The 26,403-nt window shown below is 52.7% G+C and overlaps 1 protein-coding gene across 1 annotated transcript; it reads right to left on the reverse strand.

Annotated features, from left to right (window-relative positions):
• Window positions 1-6,973: 6,973 nt before the first annotated feature.
• NCF4 (neutrophil cytosolic factor 4) lies at window positions 6,974-24,924 on the reverse strand. Its single transcript, XM_060165308.1, has 10 exons — window positions 24,753-24,924; window positions 19,272-19,356; window positions 18,714-18,867; window positions 16,458-16,528; window positions 13,082-13,209; window positions 11,944-12,001; window positions 11,170-11,268; window positions 8,864-8,994; window positions 8,520-8,585; window positions 6,974-7,352 (listed from the first exon to the last, which is right to left on the reverse strand). Exons 1-10 carry the CDS (start codon window positions 24,782-24,784, stop codon window positions 7,157-7,159), a joined length of 1,020 nt encoding a protein of 339 aa, XP_060021291.1. The 5' UTR covers window positions 24,785-24,924; the 3' UTR covers window positions 6,974-7,156.
• Between the last annotated feature and the right edge of the window lie 1,479 nt (window positions 24,925-26,403).

Genomic DNA, 26,403 nt, shown 5'->3' on the forward strand with positions numbered 1-26,403 from the left:
AGCCTGCACTGCACCCCATTCCCCGCTGGACCATGGGCCCCAGCTCAAATGCTCAGAGTTTGTGTTAAGGCTTAGTGACTTCTTTTTAGGTGGTCTTCTTTTTATTAAGTCTGCATTTTTTGGGGTATGCCAGGGAATACAAGATATATTTCCTTATTTTCACAAACCCTATGACAAAGGGAGGTACTATTATCATGAGCCCATTTTATACAGGAGGAAACTGAGTCTCTTACCCAAGTTACCCAGCTAGGAAGTGATGGAGACAGGAGCCATGTTTTCACTCACTGAGCCAGGCGCCTCCCCTGCTTTCACTCTCTTCACAGCCTCCCCACCGCTGTCAGCTGCTTCGCTTTCCTCCCCCTCCCCCTCTTCCCTTCCCGGTTGGCCCCCCTTCCTTCCTTTTGTCCATTCCTTGTTGCTCCTAAAGACAGACTTCCAAACCAGGGCTATTGTGCGGGTTTACTGCACCAGCTTCTGGGGAAATGGAACATTAGGCAGAATTTCAAAGGGGGAAAGTCCCAAAGTTTACAGGTTGGGAAGAGGGTTCCAAGTCTCTCGCCACAACAGCACTTACTTGGATCCCTGCCTTGGTCTTTCTTCTCCAAGGCCAGGCTCACCAATCCACAACCTCATCCCGGAAAACCCCATTTCTATCACGTCCGTCAGCCAGAAGAGTCGAGAAAACATATTAAGGTCACATTCACGGACTGCAGCCTTGGGCACTGCAAAGCATAGAAGTCACTCCCTCTCAGAAAATCATCCTCCTCCAATTATTGTAGAGACAGGAAATGTCAGCCCTCAGTCCTGCCATGGCCATTCTGGAGCCGGGAGAGAAAGAACTGATCAGTCTCTCTTCATGTCCAAAAATGTACAAATTGACCCAAGGGAGGGAGCCAATGCTCTCTTAGCATAAGAGATCAAATAATTAATTAATACAAAATGAACGCAAAGTTCTGAAGACTGAAGAATATGAATCTCCCATGGAAACTGACTTTTAAACTTTTTAAAATTGAAGTATAGTTGGTTTACAATGTTGTGTGAGTTTCAGGTGTACAGCAAAGTTTCAGGTGAATATATATATTCTTTTTCAGATTTGTTTCCCTTAGAGGTTATTACAAAATATTGAGTATTGTTCCCTGTCCTGTACAGTAGGTCCTTGTTAGTTCCCTATCTTATATATAGTAGTGTGTATATGTTACTCCCAACCTCCTAATTTATCCCTCCCCCTCTTACATTTTCAACCTCTAATATACCCTTAATGTCTTAGTGGTACATAGAAAAGAACATGTGTAACATGTATGTAAGCTACAAAGTATAACAAACAGCTGTGAACCTACCACTCACACCCTGAGTACTGCAACACATTACCCACCATCTGTATCCAACTGTCTTCCTCCCCTATGTATTTCCTGCCTCCCTCCCGGAAGCAACTTCTATCCTGAATTTTGTGTTTGCTAGTTTTTCTTCATAGTTTTTGAGCTTTATGAAAATAGAATCCTATCTTCTGAGACTTGATGTTTTTCATTCAGTTATGTTTCTAAACATCATTTGTGTTGCTGTGTGTTTCACCATTGTGCTCTAATCAACGAATGAACCTACTGTTCTCTGATTGAGAGCTTTGGATGGATAACCTCTGTTGGCGGTTATTGCAAAGAGAGCTGCTGTCTCCTGGTCCCATGCAAGAGTTCACTCTTGGATCATAAAATACACAAATGTTCAACTCTCCAAAATAATGGAAAATGGTTTTCCAAAGAAACTGAATTAATTTACATTCCTCTTATTATTACTGAGCATCTTTTCGTATATTAATTCGCCCTTTATTTTCTCCTCCCTGGTGGAATACATATTCATGTTTGTTGCTCACTTTAAATATTATAGAATTGTTTGTATTTTTCTTTTCTAGATGTGGGAATTCTTTAATATTTTAGATACTAATCTTTTGTCATTTATATATCTTGCAAATATCTTTTAGTTTTTGCCTTATCTTTTCCCATGCATCTTTTGATGAACAGAACTTTGTATGTTTGACAGAACGTAGTCAAATGTATTAATATTTATTTTTGTTTTATTTAAGAATGTCTTCCCTACTCCAAGATTAGATAGGTAGTATTCTATATATCTTCTCAAAGCATTGCTTTTCTTTCCTACAATCTAATATATCTAAAACTGCCTTTGGGAATTGTTTGACTTAGGGATTCAGTCTCATTTGTTTGGGATCCCGTACAGTTGAGCAATTTGCCCAAGTACCATTCTTTGATTTTCTTCCTCCTTTCCCCTACAGATCTGCAAAGCTACTTCTATCACATATCAAAAATCATGTACGCATGGTATTCCTGGGCTGTCTGTTTTGCTCCGTTGCTAGATTGTCAATCCCTGTCCCAATATCACACCATTTTCTTTTCCATTGCTTTACAGTAAGTCTTTTTTTTTTTCTTTTTGGGCGGTACGCGGGCCTCTCACTGTTGTGGCCTCTCCCGCTGTGGAGCACAGGCTCTGGACGCGCAGGCTCAGAGGCCATGGCTCACGGGCCCAGCCGCTCCGCGGCACGTGGGATCTTCCCGGACCGGGGCACGACCCTGTGTCCCCTGCATTGGCAGGCGGACTCTCAACCACTGCACCACCAGGGAAGCCCTCATTGTAGTTTTGATTTGCATTTCTCTAATGATTAATAATGTTGAGCATTCTTTCATGTGAAACACTGCTTTTCATTTGAAGGTCAGGAAGGGGGCGTGCGTAGCATTTTTCCAGGAAGGATGGTAACACCTCACCACTGTTTTTGTTTGTTTGTTTGTTTGTTTTCCGCCCGTCCCTGCACTGAATATGCACCACTGGTACAAGCAGTTGCCAATCAGTCAGGAGATATTTCTCTGGTTACCCATGCTGTCTGGTTTGTCTGGACAGCACTTCTTATTTGAACGGAAAACGGCTGCTGCTTCACATTTGCTTTCTAAAAGTCTCTTGCAAAATGTCTCTTCTGGATCCGTGCAGGGAAGGAAGCTCTTGGAAATATAGTTCCAGCTTAGCTAAGTCAACACAAGTCCAAACTTATGTTCACCTTTTTGTTTATCATTTGTTCTTGCATCTCAGACTATCCCTCTAGGGCCATTCTCCCTCTTCTCGAAGCATGTACTTTAACGCTACTTTTAGCGTTCAGGTATCTTTTCTTTTTTTTATTGAAGTATAGTTGATTTACAGTGTTGCATTAACTTCTGACGTACAGCGTAGTTCAGGTATCTCGATGGCAGATCCTCAGTTTGTATCCACACTTGACTTCATTTCACCTTCATTACTGAAAGAGAGTTTTACTGAGCATAGAATTCTAGTTTGAAAGTTATTTTGTCTCAAAAATCTGAAGATACAATTATATTGGCTTTGGCTTCCTGATGCCGTTGAAAAGTCCACTTCTCATTCTAATTGTTGTTATTTTGTAGCGATCGCCACTTTTCTCTGACTGCTTTTAAGATCTTCCCTTGCACTTCCATGTTCTGTAGTTTTGAAATATTGTAGCCAGTTGTGACCACTTTTAATTTATCCAGCTTATCCAGACATGCTTCATGTATCCATAGGTTTAAGTTTTTCATCAGTTTTGAAACAGTGCATCTGCCGCCTATTTAAATGTTGCCTCTTTGCCATTCTCTGTATTTTCTCTTTCTGAGATTCTGATTTTTTAAAAAACTCTCATTCTATTGTTCCTATCTCAACTCCATTTTCATACTCTCCAACTACTTGTCTCTCTGTGTTATATTCTGGGTAATTTCTAATTTTATCTTTCAATTCACTAATTTTCTCATCACCTGTGTGTAATATATAATACTATCCAACTCATCCATTGGGTTTTCTGTTTCAACAGATGTACACACACACATACTCCTGTACATAGGTATATGTACAAGTTCAATATATATGCCATCTTTCTTTTGCAAATCTGCCTGGTCATTCACTTTAGCTCATTCATTTTTATGATTTAATCCTTCATTTCTTTAAACACTTTAGTCACACAGTTCAATAATCTGTAGACCCTGAGGGTCTAACGCTATTATTTATTGTCACTGCCTATTGTCACTCACAGAGTCAGTGATCTTTGACTAGGAGCTTTTTGCTTCATCTTTTTTTTTTAAAAATAAATTTATTTATTTATTTTTTTGGCTGTATTGGGCCTTCGTTTCTGCACACAGGTTTTCCCTAGTTGCGGCGAGCAGAGGCTACTCTTCGTTGCGGTGCGCGGGCTTCTCATTGCAGTGGATTCTCTCGTTGCAGAACACAGGCTCCAGGCACTCGGGCTTCAGTAGTTGTGGCACATGGACTCAGTAGTTGTGGCTCGTGGGGTCTAGAGCACAGGCTCAGTAGTTGTGGCGCACGGGCTTAGTTGTTCTGCGGCATGTGGGATCTTCCCTGACCAGAGTTTGAACCCATGTCCCCTGCATTGGCAGGCGGATTCTTAATCACTGCGCCACCAGGGAAGTCCACATCTTTTTTTAAAAATTATTATTTACTTATATATTTATTTATTTGGGCTGTGCCAGGTCTTAATTGCAGCACGCAGGATCTTTAGTTGTGGTGCACGGAATCCTCTGTAGTTGTGGTGTGGGGAATTCTTAGTTGCAGTATGCAGACTCTTAGTTGCGGCACAGATGCAGGATCTAGTTCCCTGACCAGGGATCGAACCCGGGCCCCCTGCATTGGGAGCATGGAGTCTTACCCATTGGACCACCAGGGAAGTCCCCTTTTTGCTTCATGTTAATCTGAGTGACTCCTGTTAGCCTCAACTGGGGACACTTTACTCCAGAGGGGACTTTCTTCTGCTTCTGCTTGGAGACGGGGACACCACTCTCTCAGGGTCACTTCGGCCCTTATCCCCAGACCTTGACCAACCCCAAAGCCCCTGGTCCAGGCTCCCCATGTCACGGCCTCCCCTGGGGCTCAGCGTTCTAACAGCAGCACTGCCTTTGCATATTCCGGAACAACCTCCCAGATGCTGTGGGTTCTGGCCCCAGCTCTCATGGGATTTTTCTTCAGTGGGGGTGGGTGGTGGGGTGGGAGGGTCATTGGAGAGCCCCGCCACTTCTTATCGGGCTCATGATTCTTTGAAGAGTGTGTGCTCTCTAGGGTCTCGATGCTCTGCAGCAGCAGGGTCCCTCAGCGAGTCTGCTCAGGCAACATGTTAGAAGCCAAACAATTGAATTTGCCGGTACATAGTTTGCATGGTCTGTTTAAGGACTTTTTTTTTTTTTTCTTTCCCGGTACGCGGGCCTCTCACTGTTGTGGCCTCTCCCGTTGCGGAGCACAGGCTCTGGACGCGCTGGCTCAGCGGCCATGGCTCACGGGCCCAGCCGCTCCGCGGCATATGGGATCTTCCCGGACTGGGGCACGAACCCGTGTCCCCTGCACCGGCAGGCAGACTCTCAACCACTGCACCACCAGGGAAGCCCTGTTTAATGATTCTTAAACAGATGTTTCTAGTGCATTCTTACGGTTGAATTGTACTCCCCCAAAAGATATGAACCCCCAGTGACTCAGAATGTGACCTTACATGAAGATAGGGTCATTAAGTCAAAATAAAATGATCAGGGTAGGCTGTAATCCAATATGACTGGTGTCCTTATAAAAAGGGGAAATTTGGACACTGAGACAGACACTCACAGAGGGAAGAAAAATGCGAAGACACACATGAAGATGGAGGATTAGAGTGAGGTGTCTACACGCTAAGGGATGGCAAAGGACGCCAGAAAAGTACCAGCAGCTAAGAAGAGGAAAAGAAGGATTTCCCAGCAGGCTTCATTGGAAGCGTGGCCCTGCAGACACCTTGATTTCAGTCTTCTAGCCTCTAGAACTGTGAGACAATAAATTTCTGTTGTGAAAGCCACCAGTTTGTGGTTATTTATTTATTTATTTTTATTTTTGGCCTCGCTGGGCGGCATGTGGTATCTTAGTTCCCTGACCCGGGATCGAACCTGTGTCCCCTGCAGTGGAAGCGTGGAGTCTTAACCACTGGACTGCCAGGGACATCCCTGTGGTACTTTGTTATGGCGGCCCCAGCACACAGATGTAGGGGGCCGTGATGGCCTGGAATAGCGCTTCCACAACACAGGGCTGTGGGGATGAGAGGCACTGGCCGCCTGCCCTTTCTGGGGCTGAAATGGCAAACGGCGGGGAGCTGAGGGGAGAGGGGTCCCCCATCTTCTTGGCTGCATTCACTCAGGATAGCGCATCTGGAGCAGTTTCCATCACATGGAGCAGGGGATGGGGAAGGGAGGGGAGCACATGGAGGTTCAAATGCCACAGACTCATTGTTCTTAGAGATTTAGTAGGCTTTTCTAGAATAAACGCTTCTCCACTTCCTGTATGCCCTCAGAACAATTTCCAGAAACCTTCAATGGTTGGCTTTTAGTATCTTTCATCAGTTAAGTGGTTGTGTCACTGGGGAGGGGCGTCCGCCAAGCTCTTCCTGCCGCCCTTCTGGAGGTGATAGCTATTGCCATTTTAGCTGCTTAGGAGAGAAAAAGCTTCAGCTCACAGAGGAAGATCCCGTCATTCTGCTTCCTCTTCCTCCCCAGTGGGGCCAGAGTCTTCCCTCCGCTCACCCCCTACTTACAATGGAGACCACCAACACCACGACCCAGGTCTCTGCCCCTCTGCAGAGCAGCAGCAATAAGGCAGAGGAAGCCCTCGACCCTGGTCATGCAGAGGGCTTGGTGTTGGCCTGACCCAGAGGGCTCCCGGGGGAGTATGACTTCCGTGAGGCAGGCGGCCACTCCTGGGAAAGGGCGTAAAAGGGAGTGACCAGAAGGGACACGAGTGTCGCTGGGTTTCACCACACATGGGGACAGGGCGAGGGAACAGGGCAGCTGGATTAGCGGCCCAAAGCCAGGGCCCCCTTCCGTATATAAATGACCCCTCAGTGATGCTCATTAATGGGTATTTTCCTCTCTCTCCTCTCTCTCTTCAAAAGACACTATCTTCCTCAGTCCAGCACTTTGAGATGAAATGGTTTATTTAATTCAGAGACCAAATGTAGAGATGGTACAAGCCGAGGCCAGTAGGTCCATCTGGTGCAGAACCAGGAAGTGTGTCCCGTGCTCCCAGCCTTTCTTGGTCCTAATCCTCTCCGAGGGCTCTTTGCTAGGTGTCCCCTCACTGCCCCAGGGATGCCGCTGGCTCAGGGGACCGTGTTGTAGACCTTGTAGTTGTCCTCCTGGGTGATATGCAGCTTCCAGGGGAAGAGGTGCTTCTGGGAGGGGAGACCTTGGGTCCACTTCACCATGAGCCTCACATCCTCGTCTGATAGCAGCCGAACCAGATCCCCCTCGGCATCCTGATAATTGAGGGCGATGTCCTCCCTCTGGAACTCCCGCCTGGGTGGGAGAGATCAGGGTTCAGGAAAGGTCCAGCGGCCTTAGGCCTAAGCGTGGGGGCAGGGAGAGGGGACAGAGGGAGTTTTAGGGCCGGGATCTAAAAATCAGAAGAGGTCAGAGCTGGACACCAGCCCTGTCATCCGAGTGGTCCAACCTCCTACTATACAGATGGGGAAACCGAGACCTCCAGGGGACAACGGGACTTTCACAAAAAATTAGTGGTGCAGCTTGAAATGTCTTGTGCATAAATGTACTGAAGACGTAAGAACCGTCATAGGGAAGAAGAGTGGGTTTTGCTGGGCGCAGAGCAGAGCAGAAAAAAGCCCCTGTGTGTGGCTATGGAGAAGAACCTTTTAAGGATTGGAACCGTCCCACCTGGGGTGCAGGTAGATGGGCGAAAAGCCATCCAATTTTCCATAGGTAATCTGACAAAATGGGTCAGAAGCCCCATCAGACTTGCAAACACCTTGATCCCCAAATCTCACTTCTAGAAAGTCGTCCTAAGGAAATAATCAGGCAAGTCAGCAAATATGTGAATCCCAGCACTACTGACAGTAGTAAAAAAGTGGAAGATAACTTCAATGGCAACAGAAGGGGATGTGGCTACATTAGTTACCGTGCATCCGCAGAACGATGCTGTGTAGCCAATTAAATAATATTTAAGGGGGAGTGGGGTGCAGGTGGGGTGTGTGCTGAAGAAAACTGAATGCGTATCAGATAATGAGAGGAGCAAAATACGAGGGGATTTCACCTCTTTATGTTTTCTGTGATTTCTGACATTCTTTTTAAAAAATAATGAATAGATATCGCTTTTGCAGTCAGGAATATAACGATGCTATTTCCATTCTGTAAAATAACTGTTCGTAACTCAACTGGATCTTGGGAGGTGGTGGTTCCCTGAGGGTGGAGGGTCCAAGTCCAAGGTTTTGAACCTAGAGAGACTTTAGCAAATCCAGGCCCACAAACTGTAAGCCCCTTTACCTCTCTGCAGCCCCCCACTCATCTCTAATGTGGAGAGGCGATACCCACCCCTCAGGGCTGGGCTGTGGATAAAACAAGAAGGTGAAATAAATGCAGAACCCCCAGCCCCTGAATGCACTGTTTCCCCTTCTGTTCTCTCCTCCAGGGTGTCTGACGCCCCCAGCGCCTCCCACCCCAGCCCCTCACCTCATGAGCTCCAGCAAGTCCTTGAAGAGTGGGGTGCTTTTGAGGTCTTCCTCCACTGCAATGTCCCTAAGGGGACAAGGGGCAGGGATGAGGAGGCAGCAGGCTGGAAGGGGGGAGGCGGATGAGGCTGGCCAGGTCATGCTGGACCCTGACACCCCGTGACAGCCTTTTGGCTTATCCGGAGGGCGCTGGGAGCCCCTGCGGGCTTTTAAGTGTGTGTGTTTGGTGGGGGGACATGCGATCTGGTTTGGGTCTTAGAGCCCAGAGTGTGATATGGAGATGGGGGAGGGGTGGGGAGGGGCAGGGAGGCTGGACAGGCCCCTCCCTCCCAGCAGGCCACTAACTTGATGGTGCTGATGGTGTCCTCATAGTAGTAGCAGCGTAGCCAGTTGGTGGGGTCCTCCTCCTCCGGGAAGTCCTTGAGGATCTTCACAAAGGACACCGGGAAGATGCCTGTGGTTCCCCGGACAGTGCCCTGTGGGGGCGGGAGGGGGAGAAGGCACTGTCCTGCCTGGTATCAGCAGAGGCAGCCGGGCCATGCCCCGGGGACCCACCCCTTTATAATGACAGGACAGGCGGATGAGCTCTGGGTCCCCTCAGGCAGAGGGAGGAGAAAAAGTGGGCAAGGTCACCAAGCTGTTCACCCCAAGGCGTCCATTTTAGAACAAGTTAAGACCTGAATTTATCTGGAAAGTTGCTTTCACCTCAGTCATTGATTCACTCAGTCATTCATTCAAAGGCTTCTTGAGTGCCGGCTATGGAGCAGGCTCTGGGCACTCAGAAGGGATGAAAATCCCTGCCCTCCCCCCTGGAGCTTCCAGGGTGATGGAGGGTGACAGACAATGCACAGGTAAACAGGTGGACCTCACGGGGACTCAGGTGGTGGTAGGCGCTCAGGGAGAAAACTGTGGGGGGAGGGGGGAGGGAGGGGTGGGGCCAAGTCACTCATTTGTCCACGGATTCCAGCTGCTCTAGACCAGACAGCCAGAAATCTCCCTCCAGCCAGGCCTTTCTCCTAAACTCCATCCAAGACCCAGCCACTGCCTGTGCTTTGTCACCTGTTCTGTTAACCTTCGCAATACTATGGAAGACATATTGTTTCCGCCCCCTTTTACAGACGTATAAACTGAGGCTGAAGTGCTACCCTCACTCCTCCCCAACCCTCCCTTCCATCTGAGGCCAGAAGTCGGCCAGCATACTGACTCATAGAACCTTCTAGAAAACAAGAAGTCAACAAACATTTCCTGTTTCTGGAGAATGACCCAGCAATACCCCTCAGCTGTAACAGCTTGTAGACTGCCTGAGACAGAACTCCGGGACTGGCGTAAAATCAAAACCGCCAAGTTGCGAGACCAACGGTTGGTCCACACTCCTCTCCAGCCCCTGGATGCCAGGGACCCTCCCCTTCCCTCAATGATTCCAGGACCCCCGGGGGCTGGCCCTGCCTCCTGTGCCATGACCTCCTTCACACCCCACCCCCCAGGAGCCCCGAGAAAAGAGAGTCTTTCATAACTATAGGACTTAATCCAAAAGGCTGGCACCAGGCCAGGGCCTCCCACCCGGTGACCCCCACCCCCCACCTCCAGTCATGCTATGAACCCTTGTATGGATCACGCTTGCCGCGTGCAGGGACAAAGCATGGCCAAGATGCCACACGCCCAGGCTCCCTATGGCCCGAGCCCTGAACAGCAGCGCCTCCTTCAACCCTTCCCGAAACCTGTGAAGAAACGGCCACTGTTAGTTATCTCCATTTATGGGAAAGGAAACCACGGGGTTGAGTAAGTTTCCCAAAGTTGCAAAGCTAGTTAAAAACAGAGCTAGGATGTCACGCCAGACTCTGGAGCTCAAGTCTCCCTCATCACCTTCACTCGCTCCCTGCGTAGTGAGTAACGTTACCCCAGATTACGGACAGTGCGTCTCAGCTGGGTGTGATTCTGCCCCCCAGGGCCAGAGGTCTGGGGACACATTTGATTGTTGCAGCTGGAGGGGTGCTACTGGCATCTAGTGGATGGGGGCCAAGAACGCCGCTAAACAGCCTGCAGTGCACAGGTCAGCCCCCCAACAGAGAACTGCCTGGCCCCAAATGCCAGCAGTGAACAGGCTGAGATACCCTGTTATAGACCAAGAAATTCAACTCAGAAGGTTAACTGACTTGCCTAAAGCGACCGTTGGTTGGGACAGTACCAAAGGCGAGGGTAGGCTCAGAACCTGCTGCTCCAGCCACACACAGCTGTACTTCCTCAGGCTTCCCCAGTCCACCTGCCCAGATCCCCAGGACTATCTTTGGACAGCATCTCTTCCCTGGGGACTTCTCAGATACCTCCATGTTCTCTGATCCCCTCACAGACTTGAAGTGACTTCACCTCCAACTTAACTTCCACCTCACCTCCATCCTCACCTCCAACCTCACCTCCGTCCTCACCTCCATCCTCACCTCCAACCTCACCTCCAACCTCACCTCAATCCTCACCTCCATCTTCATCTCCATCCTCAGCTCCAACCTCACCTCCAACCTCACCTCAATCCTCACCTCAATCTTCATCTCCATCCTCAGCTCCAACCTCACCTCCAACCTCACCTCAATCTTCACCTCCATCCTCATCTCCAACCTCACCTCCATCCTCACCTCCATCCTCACTTCCAACCTTACCTCCAGCCAGTCTTTGTTGATCCGACTGAGAAGAAAGATCACATCTCCAACTTTGAAATTCAGCTCCAGTTTGCTGTTCCCAGTGAAGTCAAACAGGGCCTGGGAGAAGGTGGAGTGAGGAGGGAGGGAGGAAACATTCACTGAGTTCCTACTGAAGTGCTTACATGCTTCAGCATCCCATTTAACAGATGAGAAAACTGAGGCTCAGAGAGGATAAGTGACTAGTCTGAGGCCACTCTATTTGTTAGCAGAGGAGCCGGGTTTAGAACCCATGTCTCCCTGACTCCAGAATGGTGCTCCTTCCAGGCCTGCCAGGATAAGCATGAGAGGGAAGGGGCCAGACTCCATGGACTGGGCAACTCCCCATCCCCCAGGCCTCACTGGGGACTCCAATGCCCCCATAACCCCTAGGGCATTGACCACACTGGTTTTGAAATGCCCGTTTCTAAGGGTGCATCCCTGGGGAGCTGTGTGAGCCCCTTGAGGGCAGGGCCTGGTCTGAGTCACCTCTGAAGCTTCAGTCCCCAAGGCAGGGCTGACCCAGAAGAGCTTGCTGAATGAATGATGGATGGGTGGATTCCCCTTTGCCTCCGTGTGCTCCTCACATGCCCTCCCCTCAGCTGGCTGGGAGTCCTCAGGCGTCCAAGGCCACGGTTGTGGGTCCTTCCACGCCCCCCCCAATACCCAGCCGCATCCTGGGCACACAGCGGGCGCCAGTAGGACGGGCTCAGTGGCTGAAGGGTGGAGCTAGGCTGCTGCCCAGTGGTGAGGTACCTCCGCTCGTGGAGCTGCCATGCGGTCAAAGCCGGCGCCTTGTGGGGACGTGCTCTTTCTGTGGAGAGAGAAGAGGGGCTTGTCACCTCTCCTGCTTCTGTGCCCGGAGGAGACCCTCAGCAGAGGCAGGAAAGGCAGGGGAGGGAGAGGGTGTTAAAGATGCAGCTACAATTACTCCTCTGGACCAGCACACTCCCCACAGCTTTCACTGCCCTGGAGGAGGATTGCATCCCCTTCTGTGGACCAGGAGGCATAGGCTCAGATATACATTTGCTTAGTGCCATAGCTTGCCAGCCCTTTCACATTACTCCCACACTCAACCCCTAAATTTTCAGCTGAGGAAATGGGCTTCAAGAAGTGCTGAGCTCCACCCCAGGACACAGGGCTGCTGTGGGGCACAGCTGGCATTCAGAGCACACCTGCCTGGGTGCACAGGGGAGATGGCCAGGCACCACACAGAGAGGACGCTCAGAGATACTGGCCAGAGGGAGGAGGGAGGAGTTGTGTGGGAGGGCGGGGCTCAGGAGCCCTGTCCTGGAATTCTTAGCAGCAGCAACCTCTTGTTTGGAAGCCCAGCCCTATTTCGGTGGCTTGGATTTTTGAAGACTTTTTCCAGCTTAGGAGGGGCTGGAGGGAGCTGCGGGCCCTTTGGAATAAGGGAGTGAGTAGCAGCGCCTCCTGGGGACCAGTGTGATACACCAAGGAGCCACCGCCGGCCCCATGGAACAAAAACTAACCAGGGACAAGGCGTCCCAGGAGAGGCTGGGAGGAGTGTTTGCAGACAGAACGATCCCTCTTCCCTTCCCTCCTCCCTACTCCCCCCAGGCACCCGAAGCCCTCGGACCATCCCCAGTGGTTGCTGAGGCACTAAGCTCTCCCCGTCAATGGCCCAGCCCCTGTCCTCCAGCCCTTACTGTCAAACACACTTTCTGTCCTCTAGGCCCTACGCTTGATTTCCCAAGCTCACCTAACAAGCCAAACCACCCCGGAGTGCTTAGGTATAGACCTGGTCTCTACTCCTTGCTTCTTTCAGGGAAAATAAGAGCCTTTGCCGCAGAGGCCTCTGGGACAGAGCGCCTGGTTAGGAGCAAGCGGCCCAGGGCTCTAGCTGATGAGGGCACAGGGACCGGGCACTTACACTTTCCGGGTGCGCGGGCGGAGCCGTCGGAGAGCCTGGGGCACCTGCTCCGCGTCATAGGACGACTGGTAGAAGAAGATGCGGACGTCCTCATCCATCAGCACCCAGATGGGCAGGCTGAGGAGGTGCTGCGTTTGGGGAGGATGCAGGACAGGTGGGGTGGTCAGCAGAAAGCTCTCGACATCGCAGCCCAGCTGCTCCATCCCCGTCCCCCATGCTGGGCCCACCTCTCCACTAATGGTCCTCTGCCTGATAACAAGTAAGACATATTTTTAAATCTCAGTAGGCTGAGGGTAACACGTCACAAGATTTGCCCCTGGGTTCAAGGTCAGGAGGGGGCCAACTAGCTTGAGAACAGTTCATTTGGAAAAGACCCAAAGGCCTTCAGACAGGATGATAATGGTGACGACAGGTAACGTGATGTGGTGGTGACTGTCTAGGTACTGCACTGAGTGCCCCACGGTGTGACCTCGCTCCATCTAACAATAACCTGGGAGCGAGGGCCAGAAAGGTGAAGGGACCTGCCCAGGGCCACACAGCCTAGCGAGTGATACCCAGAGCCGTCTGCCACCAAGGCTCATCCCTTACATCAAAGCGAGACAATGGTGGGGGACGTATTCCCCAAATAACCCAAATTAACAACAGTTAGTGGAATTACAGCCTAAAAACATGCTTCCTGATACTTCATCTCATATCACAGTTGGGGAAACTGAGGCTCAGGTTGAGAAAGTGCCCGGGCCGGTGGGCAGAGCTAGGAAGTGGTGGGGTCGGGACTCTCAATCAGATGCTGGTTACACCCACCACAATGCAACGACCCTCAGGCTGTGAGGATGCAGAGCGCCCGGGACCTGCCAGGGTCATCCCCCCAAGCTGCCCGCTGCACGGGTCCCCAGGAGCACTGTGACTGGCTTTGAGCGCTACAGCTCCAGAGGCACCCAGACCCCCTCAGAGAATTCCACGAGGGCAGCAGCATGGGGAGGGGCGGGAACTCCTCTCCAGAGGAACTGGGAACGCAGAGCCTGGAAAAGACACGGTTGTCCTATAGGGAGGGCAGGAGGCCAGCCCAGAGATGGGCTCAAGGGCACAGAGAGAGCCAGGTGATGCCCGGGGTAGCATCCCAGCTCTGCCGCCCATCTGGGTGACATGGAGCAGGGGTGCCTCTGTATGTTCATTGATACAATGGAGGTGATATTATTTCCCCCGTGGAATTGTGTAAAGATTAAATAATTGAATACGTGCAGAACACTTAGAACAGCATTGGGCATCTAGCAAGGGCCCTATCCAAGCTGGATATTATCATTGTTGCTGTTACTTTTATTACAATACAGCACAGTGGGTAAGAGCACAACCCTGGAGTCACAGAGATGTGGGTTCAAATGCCATCCTACCACATATGTACACTACCAGGTGTAAGGTCGATACCTAGTGGGAAGCAGCTGCATAGCACAGGGAGATCAGCTCTGTGCTTTGTGACCGCCTGGAGGGGTGGGATAGGGAGGGTGGGAGGAAGGGAGATGCAAGAAGGAAGAGAAATGGGAACATATGTATATGTATAACTGATTCACTTTGTTATAAAGCAGAAACTAACACACCATTGTAAAGCAATTATACTCCAATAAAGATGTAAAAAAAAAGAAATCCCATCCTACCTACCTAACTGCTCTGTGACACTGAGTGAGTGACTCTACCTCTCTGTGCCTCCATTTCCTCACTTTAAAATAGGGATAAGAGTATTGAACTCACAGGTTATTGAGGGAATTAAATAAGCCTATTTAGTTATCCAATAAATATATATCAAGAGCCTCCTTGTTGCCAGTCAGAGCACTCCACATAGTTCTAGGCAATTGTCATTGTCACGTGAGCCCTATTCTTCATGAGCACAGAGGTGAGACCGGTGGGTAGAAGTCACAGGGAGTCGGGCTTTTCTAATAGCTGTCCGACAATGGACGAGCAGCCTGGGTCAGGGGAGAGTGGTAGTGAGCTCCCCGTCTCTGAATGTTTCAAGCCCAGGGTGAGGTTCCCATAGTACTGATTGACCTCTGAGCTTCGAGGAACCCACTCAGACACAGACAGGCAGAGATGAGATCCTTCAGGCTGCTGGTTGCCAAGACCAGGCGTGGATGGAAGAGCTCCAGCTCCACAGCCCCTGCTCCCTCCTTCCAGCCCCGCTGGAGGAGAGTGGAGCCGCCGGCTGCCCAGAAGGAGCAGGTGTCACAGCGCCCCCTGGAGGGGAGATGCCTCCAGTACTGGAGCCCGTGGGCTTTCCCACCCTACCTCTCCTCTGCCCAGAGCCCAGGATTCCTGCAGCCACTGGGGAGGGCAGGCGGCCACCTCCTCCCTCCCTCACCCCCTTTATACTCCTGGGGTCCCCTCATTCCACTAGGAGTCATGCTCTCTCACATTCTGGAAGCAGGTTCACAGTTTACAAAACACCTTCCTGTCCTTTTCTCAATAGATCCCAACATCACTCCCCTCCTGTGAGACAGGAGAGCTGGGGGCACGGCTCCATTTCATAGGTGAGAAAACCAAGTCCTAGACAGAATGAGCAAATAGCCCTAAATCACCCACTCAGTGTCAGAGCAAAGACCAGAGCACTTAGCTCGGTGCTCTTTTCCCGTAAGAGTAGAACAGGGAGGCCTCACTGTCTGTGACGATGCCTCTGGGCTATGAAGAGGGCTTCTCGCCCCAGTTTCCTAAGGTTGTTATCAAGCCAAGGTTTGCATGCCTCTAGTGATAGGGTGCTCACTACCTCACGAGGAAAACTATCCCTCTCTTGCCCAGCTCTAATTGGTGGAAGGTCTTTCCTGACCAGCCTGGCTCTCTGCCTTTAAGATGTTCCTTCCTCTGCATTCCCGTCCTCTGAGGAGGTAGACAGTTTACAGGTTGGGGAATACACAAGGGCATCCATCCAAGGCCCATGCATGCAACTAAAATCCAGCCTGTGGCCTGTTCATACAAAGGTGCTATGTGACAAAGCCGGGGCCTTGGTCTGCCGTGCCCTTGTTATACAGACCGTATCCCTTTATGGTTTCATGACCCACCTGTCTGTATTCCCCCTGGACGGCGGGGACCTTGGGGCAGGCATTGGATCCTATTCTCCTCTGTACCAGGACACCCGGCACAGCCATTAGATTTGTCAGTTCAAAGTGTGGCTCTCTGAACTTTCTCCATTGCTCCTGTCCCATCCCCCGGAACCCTGAGGACACATCCTGTTTCTCTCCCTAGGCTTGGCCTTTAAGGATTGAAGATGGGGACCATCAGAGCAGAAGAGCCAGCCCTAGTTCCCAAAGCCATGCCCAGGGATGGTACCTGGGCCCCGCCCATCCTCAGCATCCTGGGCCCTCCCAGGGGCCCCCTGGCCTGGCCCCTCTGTTACCTTCATATAGGCGTTGAGGGCGGGTATCCGCATCTCGGCAATCTCCTGTTTCACACCCACGTAGACTTTGGCTGAGGAGACACAAAGAGCTGTCCTGGGAATCTGACCCAAGAGTGTGGCCTCTGGGCCCGGAGCTGCCCACCCAGGCCAGGAACCCTCCACACTGGCTCAGCGCTTTTCCCTTTCCTCTTCCCACAGCGCTGCGGTGGCCACCATCCAACGTGCGTTTTCTGAGTTGTACGATCACCAGTTGATATTTTTCTTGTTTTAATTGTTTATGTATTGCCTGTTCCTACACACACACACACACACACACACACACACACAATTCTTCGCTCTGAGAGAACAGGAGCTTTGCAATGCTCACAGCTGTGTTCTCATCACCCCGGCTGCACATTCGTGTCACCTAAGAAGCATTTAAAATCTCATTGCATAGGACTCACCCCAGAACAATTAAATCAGAATCTCTGGGAGTGGGACTCGGGCATCAGGATTCTTCTTTTTTTTTTTTTGCGGTACGCGGGCCTCTCACCGCTGTGGCCTCTCCCGCCGCGGAGCACAGGCTCCGTACGGGCAGGCTCAGCGGCCATGGCTCACGGGCCCAGCCGCTCCGCGGCACGTGGGATCAGCCAGTGCCGGACCAGGGCACGAACCTGCATCCCCTGCATCGGCAGGCGGACTCTCAACCACTGCGCCACCAGGGAAGCCCATCAGGATTCTTTAAATCTCAAGGTACTTCCAATATGTCACCAAGGTTAGGAACCATGGTGTAGAATAATGCCCAAATCAATAAATATTTGTGCAGTGGATGGGTGAATCATTCTTCACAAGCAAGGCAGAGTGTTTGCGGGGAAAGGGAAAGCGATGACGGCTGACCAAAGACAAATGTCCTCTCCAGGAGCCTCAGGTAGGGGTCCTGGAAGAACTGCCCGCCCAGAGAGCCCCCCAGAAAGCGAATGTGAGACGGGTCGGCTTCCTGCTGCCCGCTGCCTGTGAGACACACTGGCTGGTGTCTGGCGGTGTAAGGAGGGTAGCGTCTGAGGTCTGGGGTAGAGAGAGACATTGGGGAATTAGTAGCCAGAAAAGGGCAGTTAAAATCACAGGCACGGGTCAGATTGCCTATGGGGGAGTGAGAAGACAGAACTGAGGATGACGGTACAGAGGATGCCCGCCTTCCAAGGAGCACCAGAGGAGGCAGAGATCTTTGAGGGTCCTCGGGGCTCAAGGAGGCTTGTGGCCAGAGTGCCCACTTAGGGCACGTGCTTGTTTAAAGATGGAAGAGAACCGAGCCCTCCCGTGGCGAGGATTGGCAGAGAATCAGAAGATAAAGGAGAAGGTGAGTCTACAGGGAACGCATGGGAGAAGCTGTTAGGGAGGAGAGGTCAGCTGAGATCAAGAGGGACCCCTCCTCCCTGCTGCTCAGAGAGGGGGAGGGGGTGGGGCGGGGCCAGGGAATGGGCGAACCCCTGGGAGACAGTCTCCTCCCTGGGGCTGGATGCTGGACACTGGAGGCAGGGAACCTCCGGCACTGGCTGAGGCAGAGAGGAAAGCAAGCTGGAGGCAGGGTTTGGACTTTGAGGAAGCGAAGGTCAGGAAGTGTCTTTGCTGTTTAGGGGAACGGTGATTGGATGCAGCCTGCAGCGTGTGCAGGGCACAGCCAAGACCACTCCGTGGACCCGAACCCCCACTCTGGTGGAGTTTTCTCCTGCTGGGCTCATGCAGGCTGGCCTTGAGAAGCCAGAGGTTTGGGCCTGTCCAAGGTGAGGACGGAGCAGGGGAGGCAGGTCAGGAGACAAGGGGTGAGGGGACTGTCCAAAAGCAGAGGTGCGCACCCACAGCGTCCCAGCAGAGCAGGGAAGCAGGGGGAGCCGCGGGGACCTGGGGAGTTAGAAGGTAGTTCCCCCACAGGGGACAGAGGGAGGGCTGGAAGATGAGTCTGTGTTTAATGTGGGAGACACGGGGATTCCTATCTCGAAGAGGAGAGGCCCGGGCTGATGCGCTCCGAAGCTGGCGGTGGATCGCTGAAGCAGGGCGGCCGTAACGCTCATTGGAGAGCAGGGGGTCAAGGGCTGTAAGTCCGGAGAGCCAGAGGTGACAGCCCATGGCTGGCAGGAGGGGGGCCGTGGACTAAATGAACGGTTTTCACTAAAATAGAAGGGTTTGTGCTAAAATAGAAGCACCGATCAGCGCCCGCAGAACTGGGAGGAGAGGCTGGCGGGCGCCGCGCCATCCTGGGGCAGCCCGTTGGTGGCCTACCTGGGAGCGTGGGAAGGATGCAGGTGTAGGGGCTGGCCTTGTTCTCCGGCCCGAAGCGCTCCTCCAGCTTGCTCTGCAAGGCGTAGAACTGGCGGTAGCGGCGGTAGATGAGGTACTTAGACCCCCCTTTCGTCTTCACCTCGATGACAAAAACCTAAGGAGGACAGAGGCCAGGGGGTGGGGCCTCGCAAGCCAGGGGGTGGGGCTTTGCAGACCAGGGGGTGGGGCATCGCAGGCCAGGGCCAGAGCAGGGGAGAGGTCCACGGGTCCTAGGGTCAGAGCAGAATTTCTCGACCTTGGTATCACATGTGAGGCCAGGTAATTCTTTGTCGTGGGGACTGTCCGGTGCACCGCACTGCGTGAAGCAGCATCCCCGGACTCCAGGCAGTAGACGCTCTGCCCCAAGCTGTGATAGTCAAACCTGTCTCAAGACATTCACTGCCAAGCGTCCCTTGGACGGCACAATCGCCCTGTTGAGAACCCCTGGGATAGAAGTGAAGAGAGGAGAGCGCTGGAGGCTCAGAGGTCAGAGGGTGAAGGTCCAGGGGTCTCTCTTACAAAGTGGCTGGTGAAGCCTTTCTTCTCCTCGATGTCGGCGATGTTGGCTGAGGTGGCAATGTCGTCGGGAAGCTGGTTGAAGTCGCTGAGGGAGGCGGGAGGAGAAGAAACCCTGGTCATCACCCTGCTGTGTTGGGTGGCCCCTGGGTGTGAGGCCCCGTGCAAAGTGAACCCGTGTACCTGCATTACCCCGTTCAACACCCCTCTCGTGCCAGGCAGCGACACAGACCAGACCTTGACAGTGAAGGCATTTGGAATCGGAGCCATATATCAACAGCCATAGGAGAGTCTAGCAAATCGCTTTGGGGCTGCGTTATTCATCCGGGAACAGGGAATCAAGCACTCCTGCCTATCAGACCTTGTTCTGGGCCCTGGATCACAGGGGTAAACAAAGTCAACACACACCTCCCAGGGAGAATGGCTCATCATACCCGGGGGAAAATCCTCACAGAGGAGGTGACATTGGAGCCAGGTCTAGAAGGCTGAATAAGAGTCCACCAGGTAGGACCGGGGAGGGGGAAGGGCCTTCCGGCAGAAGGAACAGCACGTGCTAAGGGTCTGAGGCCCCAGGAGTGGTTCCAGGTCTAGTGTGGCTGGAGTCTGGTGTGATCAGAGACTGAATAGGCGGATGAGGCCAGGTTGAGGAGGGTCTCCAGTGCTGAGCTGAGGAGTTTTATAGGCAACGGGGGGGCGGTGTAAAGCTTCAGAAGAGAGTGAAAACACAATAGGAGCCCGGCTGTAGGAGGCCATCTGGGGTGGCTGCATGGAGAGGAAAAGGCGGGCAGAGACTGAAGGGACAGAGCGCCCCTGGGGTGCCCTGAAGGGGTCCAGCTGAGAGAAGATGTGGCCCTGAGCCAGACAGTGGGGACAGGAGGAGAGGACAAGGGACACCACCCTTGGCAGGCACTCTTCCATTTTTGTGTCCCCTGCTTCTTCCTGCTAACCAAGCTCCATTTTTTTTCAGGGTGGCAATGCCTAGCCCCAAGGTGATCGATGACCATTGGTCTGAGCCAAACATACTAATCCCATTGCTGTTTCCCAGACCCCCTTGCAGCTAGGAGCAGCCCTACGAGCAGTTCTGGCCAATGAAACCTAAGAGGAAACCTAGAGGCTGTAGCAGCCTCTAGGAGAGTGTTCACTTCAAGATCCAGAGGATTGGACAAGGCTAGCATGGTCTCCTGCCCTTTCCCCTTCTGCCTGCCTGGAAAGCAGGTGAGACATCTGGAGCTGCAGCAGCCACATTGCATCCATGAGGCAAAACCATGAGACTGATCACAGGAATCTCTGGAACGCTGGTCCTGAAGTCACTGAGCTGCAGAACCAGCTGTGGCCTCTACGTCTGGACTTCTCGTTACGTGAAAACATAAACCCCTGTTTGTTTCAGCCACTATCAGTTCCTCTGTTCTCTGCAGCCTTATGCATATCCGACAGACACACTACTGCTTTGTGAGTCATTCCAGAGTTACGACCAGCAGGGTTTGGAGATGGTTTGGACGTGGAGATGAAAGAAAGGGCAGTGTCAGGAGTGACACCCACATGTCACCCGTATTCTGACCAGGATGGGTGGGTGGGGGGGAGCCTGGTTGATGGGCTCAGTTTGGGGCATGCTAATCTGAGAGGTCCCTTGGGCACACAGGTCGAGGTCTGGCAAAAGGCGGTGTGTGGCTCTGGAGTTCAGCGGGGGTGGGGCTGAACCCCACTGGAGTGGGAGTGGTAGAAACCATCTGCCCTGTGACTGGTGGTTAAGACCCCCAGGGAAGAGCAATCACTGAGCAGAGGAGGGGGCTGAGAGGGACAGATGGAGGAAGAGGAAAGGGACCGCCAAGGAGATGGAGAAGGAACAGCTAGGGGTCTCTGAGTCCAGCCGATTGTGGACAGATGAGGAAATGAGAAGCAATTAGCAATCCTGTTACTGCTGCAGCGATTGGGAAACAGAGTGGGAGTGAGGGGCAGGGCTGCCCTGTCCGAGCCTCAGAGCTGGCTGGGACCTCAGGCGATATTGGTTTCAAAGTCTACACACCCAGTCCCAGCCCTTGCTGGTCCCCACGTGACCTGGGCTGCTTGGGGTCTCAGGCTACCTCAGGACTCTGGAGGCTGGCGGGGAGGTGACTCAGGGTGCCAGACGGCGGGAAGAGGAACCCCCAGCACTTCCAGAGCAATTTGGTAGCGGCTGGCAACCTCCCCACTCACTTTCCACACATGGTCCTGTGGTAGCACCCATGGGAGAAGCTTCCTCCTCCACTTTCTCCCCTGAGACTGTGCATTTCCTGGGTATTTCACCTGCAGTAGGATGGGGGTGGGGCAGGAAGAAACCAGAGAGGTAGAAATGGCCCCTTCCGGGGAATCAGGAAGGTTGGGTAATAGTAACTACAGCTAACGATTTCCTGAGCACACACCGAGCACCAGGTGCCCTTCTAAGACAGCGTCACCTTCTTCCAGACAAGGAAACTGGGGCACGCAGAGGTTAACGAACTTGCCCAAGTAAGTAAAGAAGCTGGGATTTGGCTGCAGAATTTTGTTCCCAAACACTGCTGCACTGGCCCTGGTCTGAAAGCTCCCAGCAGCTTGCTGCGTGAACTCAGATGAACCGCAGCCCCTCCCTCCCAGCCTCAGTCCGCATCCAGAATAATACTAATAACGTTGTTAGCACCTACTGTAGCTCAGACCCTGTTAAGAACATGAGGACATGGCCTCTGCCTTCCTGGGTCTCATAGTTGAGTGGAGGAGTTGGACAAATAATTACCTAATTTCAGTGGTCCTAGAAGCTGTGAAGGAAAAGCCCACGATGTTTCGAGCTGCAGCAGGAGTCTGGCCATTATTGTATTCCCTCAACGAATTGGTAGTCATGGGCAAAAAAGCTTGGCAAGCAGAAAATTCTAAGACGAGGGTGACGTTTATCAGAGAGAGAGAATCAGGGGTCCTGTGTATATAGGACAAGGTGCGCTCGGATCGAGGATGGTCAGGGAGGGCTTCCCAGAAGAAGTGGCACCAGGTCAGGGGGAGAAGTAAAGAGGACCTGGCCCCAGGATGACAGGCAAGTGAAAGAGCGAGTGCAAAGACCCCCAGCCATGCAAGAGGAGGCAAGTTATGAGGGACGAAGCCAGCGAGACAGGCAGGGCCTGCTCACGAAGGGCCCCTGAGCCTCACCCTTTGGTGGTGGGGTGAGGAAGGGGTTACGTCGGGAGACCTGTGTGTCATGGGGCGGGAGAGCACAGGTGAAAGATGAAGACCTGAATTCGCGCTCTGCCGTCACCAAGGTCAGCAGGCTTGGGGAGACTCCTCTCTGCACTCTGGACTCTCCCTGACTCCAAAATGGGGACCATGGAAGTATTTACATCCCTGGAGGGTTCAGAGGTCACATCTGTAACAAGCACAGCTGGAGAATCCCCACGAGAGCAGGGACCCTGCTCACTGCTGCATCCCCAGGGCCCAGAACAGCCCCGGCACATGTGTGACGCAAGGCCACTCCCTGTGTCTGTCTTTCAGCAAGTCCGCTTTATGCCACATGGAAATAGCCTGGCTGCCAGGGGGTTGGGTGCGGGGAGCTGAGCCTGGAAGTTGCTGTATCAGGGCGACGCCAGGGGTGCAACAAACCCGGCTGCAAGTCCCAATAGAATAGCTGCCTGCTAGACACCTCAGCCGGGACCCCTCTGAGCTGAAGTCAACTCAGAGTCCATAGATTCATATCGTTCATGAGAAGTGCATTTTGGGGGCCTGCACGGGAAGGGCTGAGTAAGGCGTGGAAAGACCCTGAGGCAGCAGCTAGTTCAGGTTTTGTGCTGCCTGCACACAGTAGGTATACTCTAAACATGTCTGTGGGAAGCAAACTCCCTCCCCCCATGGCAGTCCTCTCCATCTTTAGACGTCTCGGGTCTTAGAAAGTCCTACTGCCAGAAATCTACTGCCCTCCCATCACATCCTCCGCTTCGGCCTCAAGCATCGGGGGCTCACTTTCAGACAGGCATCCAGGTGCAGGGAGGCTGAGAGACCCCAGGGCCTGGCTCTACAGCCCCATGAAGGAGGGGAGCAGGGCGCCTTTCCTCCGTGGAGGGCCAAGGACATCTGCAAAGGGACGGGGAATGGGAGGGAGGGGACACACTGTCCGGCTGGCCGGCTCTGGTCATCCTCTCTCTGACCCACGTGCTCTGAGAAATAGGAAGTACCACCAGCCTCAAACAGCAGCTGTTTTCCGAAGGTTTGGGTTGACATGCCAGGCCCAGTCTCCAGGGAGGACTCGTGGGCTGGAGGGGCTGGGATCTGGTGGGAAAACCTCACCCCAGCCCCGAGCACCACCCTCTGTGGCTCTCAAAGGCCACTCTTGAACTACCCTCCAAGCATTTGCTTCTGCTGCCCCTCCCGCCATACACACAAGCCTTCGGGAATTCCACCCCGGGTTCCACTTCCAGCCACAGACTCCCCCACAGGCCCTCTGCTGCCCGCTTCGGCCCAGAGCAGCCTAGCCCGTCTCCAGTGACCCTCAGAGCCACCCCCACACTGTTACCACACTCTGATGTCACCTGCTGGTGTCACCTGCTGTTCCAATCCAGGAGGGCAGGAGCCAACCCCTGTGTCCTCAGGTCCCCCCAGAGCTCGGAGCACAGGCCTGGCTACTGAGGAAACATCCAGAAAGTGTCTCCTGAGAAACGAGGCGAGGCCCTGACAAGGCTGTGCTCTGAGCCCCAGCCTTGCCATTCATTCCATGTGACCCTCAGTAAGTAATTTATTCTCCTTGGGGGCTCGGTTTCCTCACCCATACAGTGGCAGGATTGGACCAGAAGGATCTAAGAACATTTTCTAGCTCAGTGGTCCATTCATGCCTTTATTCCTTCATTCATCACTCACCAGCATTTACTGAGCACTTAGTCTGTACTGGCATTGTTCAAACCCTGGGGATAGAGCAGTTATCAAAAGACATAAATACCCTATGGGACTTGCTTCTAATTGGGGAGCCAGTAGTAAAGAAAACCAATGAGTTGAGTATAGACTATTATGCCTGCAATGTAAGGACTACACAGGAAAAGGAAACAGGGCAAGTGTTCAGAGGGGGCTATCAAGGAAAGCTTCTCGGAGGAGGTGATATTTGAGACAAGCCCTGGAAAAGAGCCAGATTCTACGCCTCTGTCTGAACAGAAAATGAAAAGCCATTACTGAACAGTGTGGAGCAGCAAGGCCCAGCCTGGGCCCCAGGACACCTGAGTTCCCGTCCAGACTCTACCACCCACTCCTGCGTGACCCTGGGAAAGTCACTCCCCCTCTCTGAGCCTCAGTGTCTTCATCCGTGCCTGAGGGAGGTGAGCCATGACTTGGAGTTTCCTTAAAACAGTTCTCAGAGCCTGCATTTCTGGGTATTTGGGTTCTGACTCAACTCCAGCCTCTCAACTTTCGACGTTGATAAGGGGCTGCAGGAGGGCAGGCCTCCATCCCCCAAGGCCTGCCAGGAAGAGTGAGGAGGCCCCGGGAGGGCAGCGCCCCTGCACTCACCTCTCAGCACGCAGCTGTTGGGCCGTGGCCATGGCTGTCGGTGGTCCAGGGGAGGGGGTGGCGGAGGTTCTTTCCCAGCCAGGCCCAGGCTGAGTTTGCCCCTCACTTCCCTCCAGCCACCCTGCGTCTCGGCTGTGGTCCCAAGAGTCGTCAGGAGCTGCCTTTAGGGAAACCCCAGGCTGGCTTCTCTCAACTCTAGAAGAGGCTCCTCCCCCAGGCCCTCTGGGGCTGGCCTGTGGCCCACACTTCCTCTTCCTCACCTCCCAGCTCTACCACAAGTGGGGAAGTGCGCACCCGCTGACGCTGGGTATGCAGGAGTGCACTGATATGGGGGGTGTTGGGGACTTCCTCGATGTCAGTTCTTGGGGCCAGGCTTCAGTTGGGCATCAGAGACCTCCTCTCCATCAGAGATCGGGTCCCTGTGCTGGCTCAGCCACCATGGGGACTTATAACCTTGAGGAGTCACTTCACATCCACTGACTCATCAAATCCAGCCTGCACCCCTTCACTGTTGAGACTTACCCTACCTATTCCCTAGGCCTGGAGTGCTGGCCTCCACCTTGCCTACCTTCCCAAAGGCCCAGGTCAGAAGCCACCTCCCCCAGGAAGCCTCCCTGGTTCCCCCAACGAAGTTAGTGCTCACAGGTGCTTGTGTCATATTAGAGTGTGAAGGTTGGTTTATGCTTCCGTCTTCCCCTTTTCCTGGAGCTCTGGGCTGTACTTTCCTCATCCCTAGATCCCTGGGCCTACACGGGCCTGCCATAGCCAATCCTCCCTACAGGGCTGTCACGTTACAAACCTGATCACACCATTCCCTGCTTAAACTTTAACTGCTTCACCCTGCACTTAGGAGAAAGTCCAAACTTCTAGCCCTGTCTGCCTCCAAAGTTCTGAACACCCTACTGGCTTCCCCAGCCCCCTCTCCCGGGCTGTTTCCTTCCCACACTGGCCACTAGTCCATTTCTAGAATGTTCCAAGATGTTTTCTCCTCTGGGTCTTTGTGCATGCGGTTCCCCTGCTGGAATGTTCTTCCCTGTCTCCTTTAGGGCTCGACTTGGAAGTCACCTCTTTGGGGAGACCTTCCCTGAACACTCACCCTACATATGTCACACTCTCTCTGATATTCTCTCCCAGATCCCTGTACTTTTGCTTTAGAGCATTCAGAACTATTGTAACTTCATGTTTGTTTGTGTATTTATATGTTCGACCACTGTCTTCCCAGCTAGCGCAGTGCCTAGCACATTGCAAGTGCTTACCCAATATTCAGGAAATGAACACAATGCTTCTAGTTGGTGATCCTGTGGCCCCTCTAACATGTCTGGCTATTGGATTCCGAGGGAGCTCTCCCTAGAAGTTCACAGCCACACCCAGGAACCCCCAACTGGTCACACACACACACACACACACACACACTCATATTCACATTCATATAAACTCATGCATCACAGATACAAAGTAGAAAGGCAGCAGGAAGAGGATATAGATGATGGGGAAACCGTGCCTTGTACCATCACAGAATGGGCCCTTCTGACTCCCTCTGCCCCAAACCCATGCTGAATTAAGACCCCCCAGGACTGGGACAGGGCTCTGCGGGGACAAAGCCGGCTGGGTGGAGCCTGGAACCAGGACTTCCCACTGCAGTTCCTTTGTT

The sequence above is a fragment of the Lagenorhynchus albirostris genome, chromosome 11, assembly GCF_949774975.1.
Source record: "Lagenorhynchus albirostris chromosome 11, mLagAlb1.1, whole genome shotgun sequence".
Classification (NCBI taxonomy): domain Eukaryota; kingdom Metazoa; phylum Chordata; class Mammalia; order Artiodactyla; family Delphinidae; genus Lagenorhynchus; species Lagenorhynchus albirostris.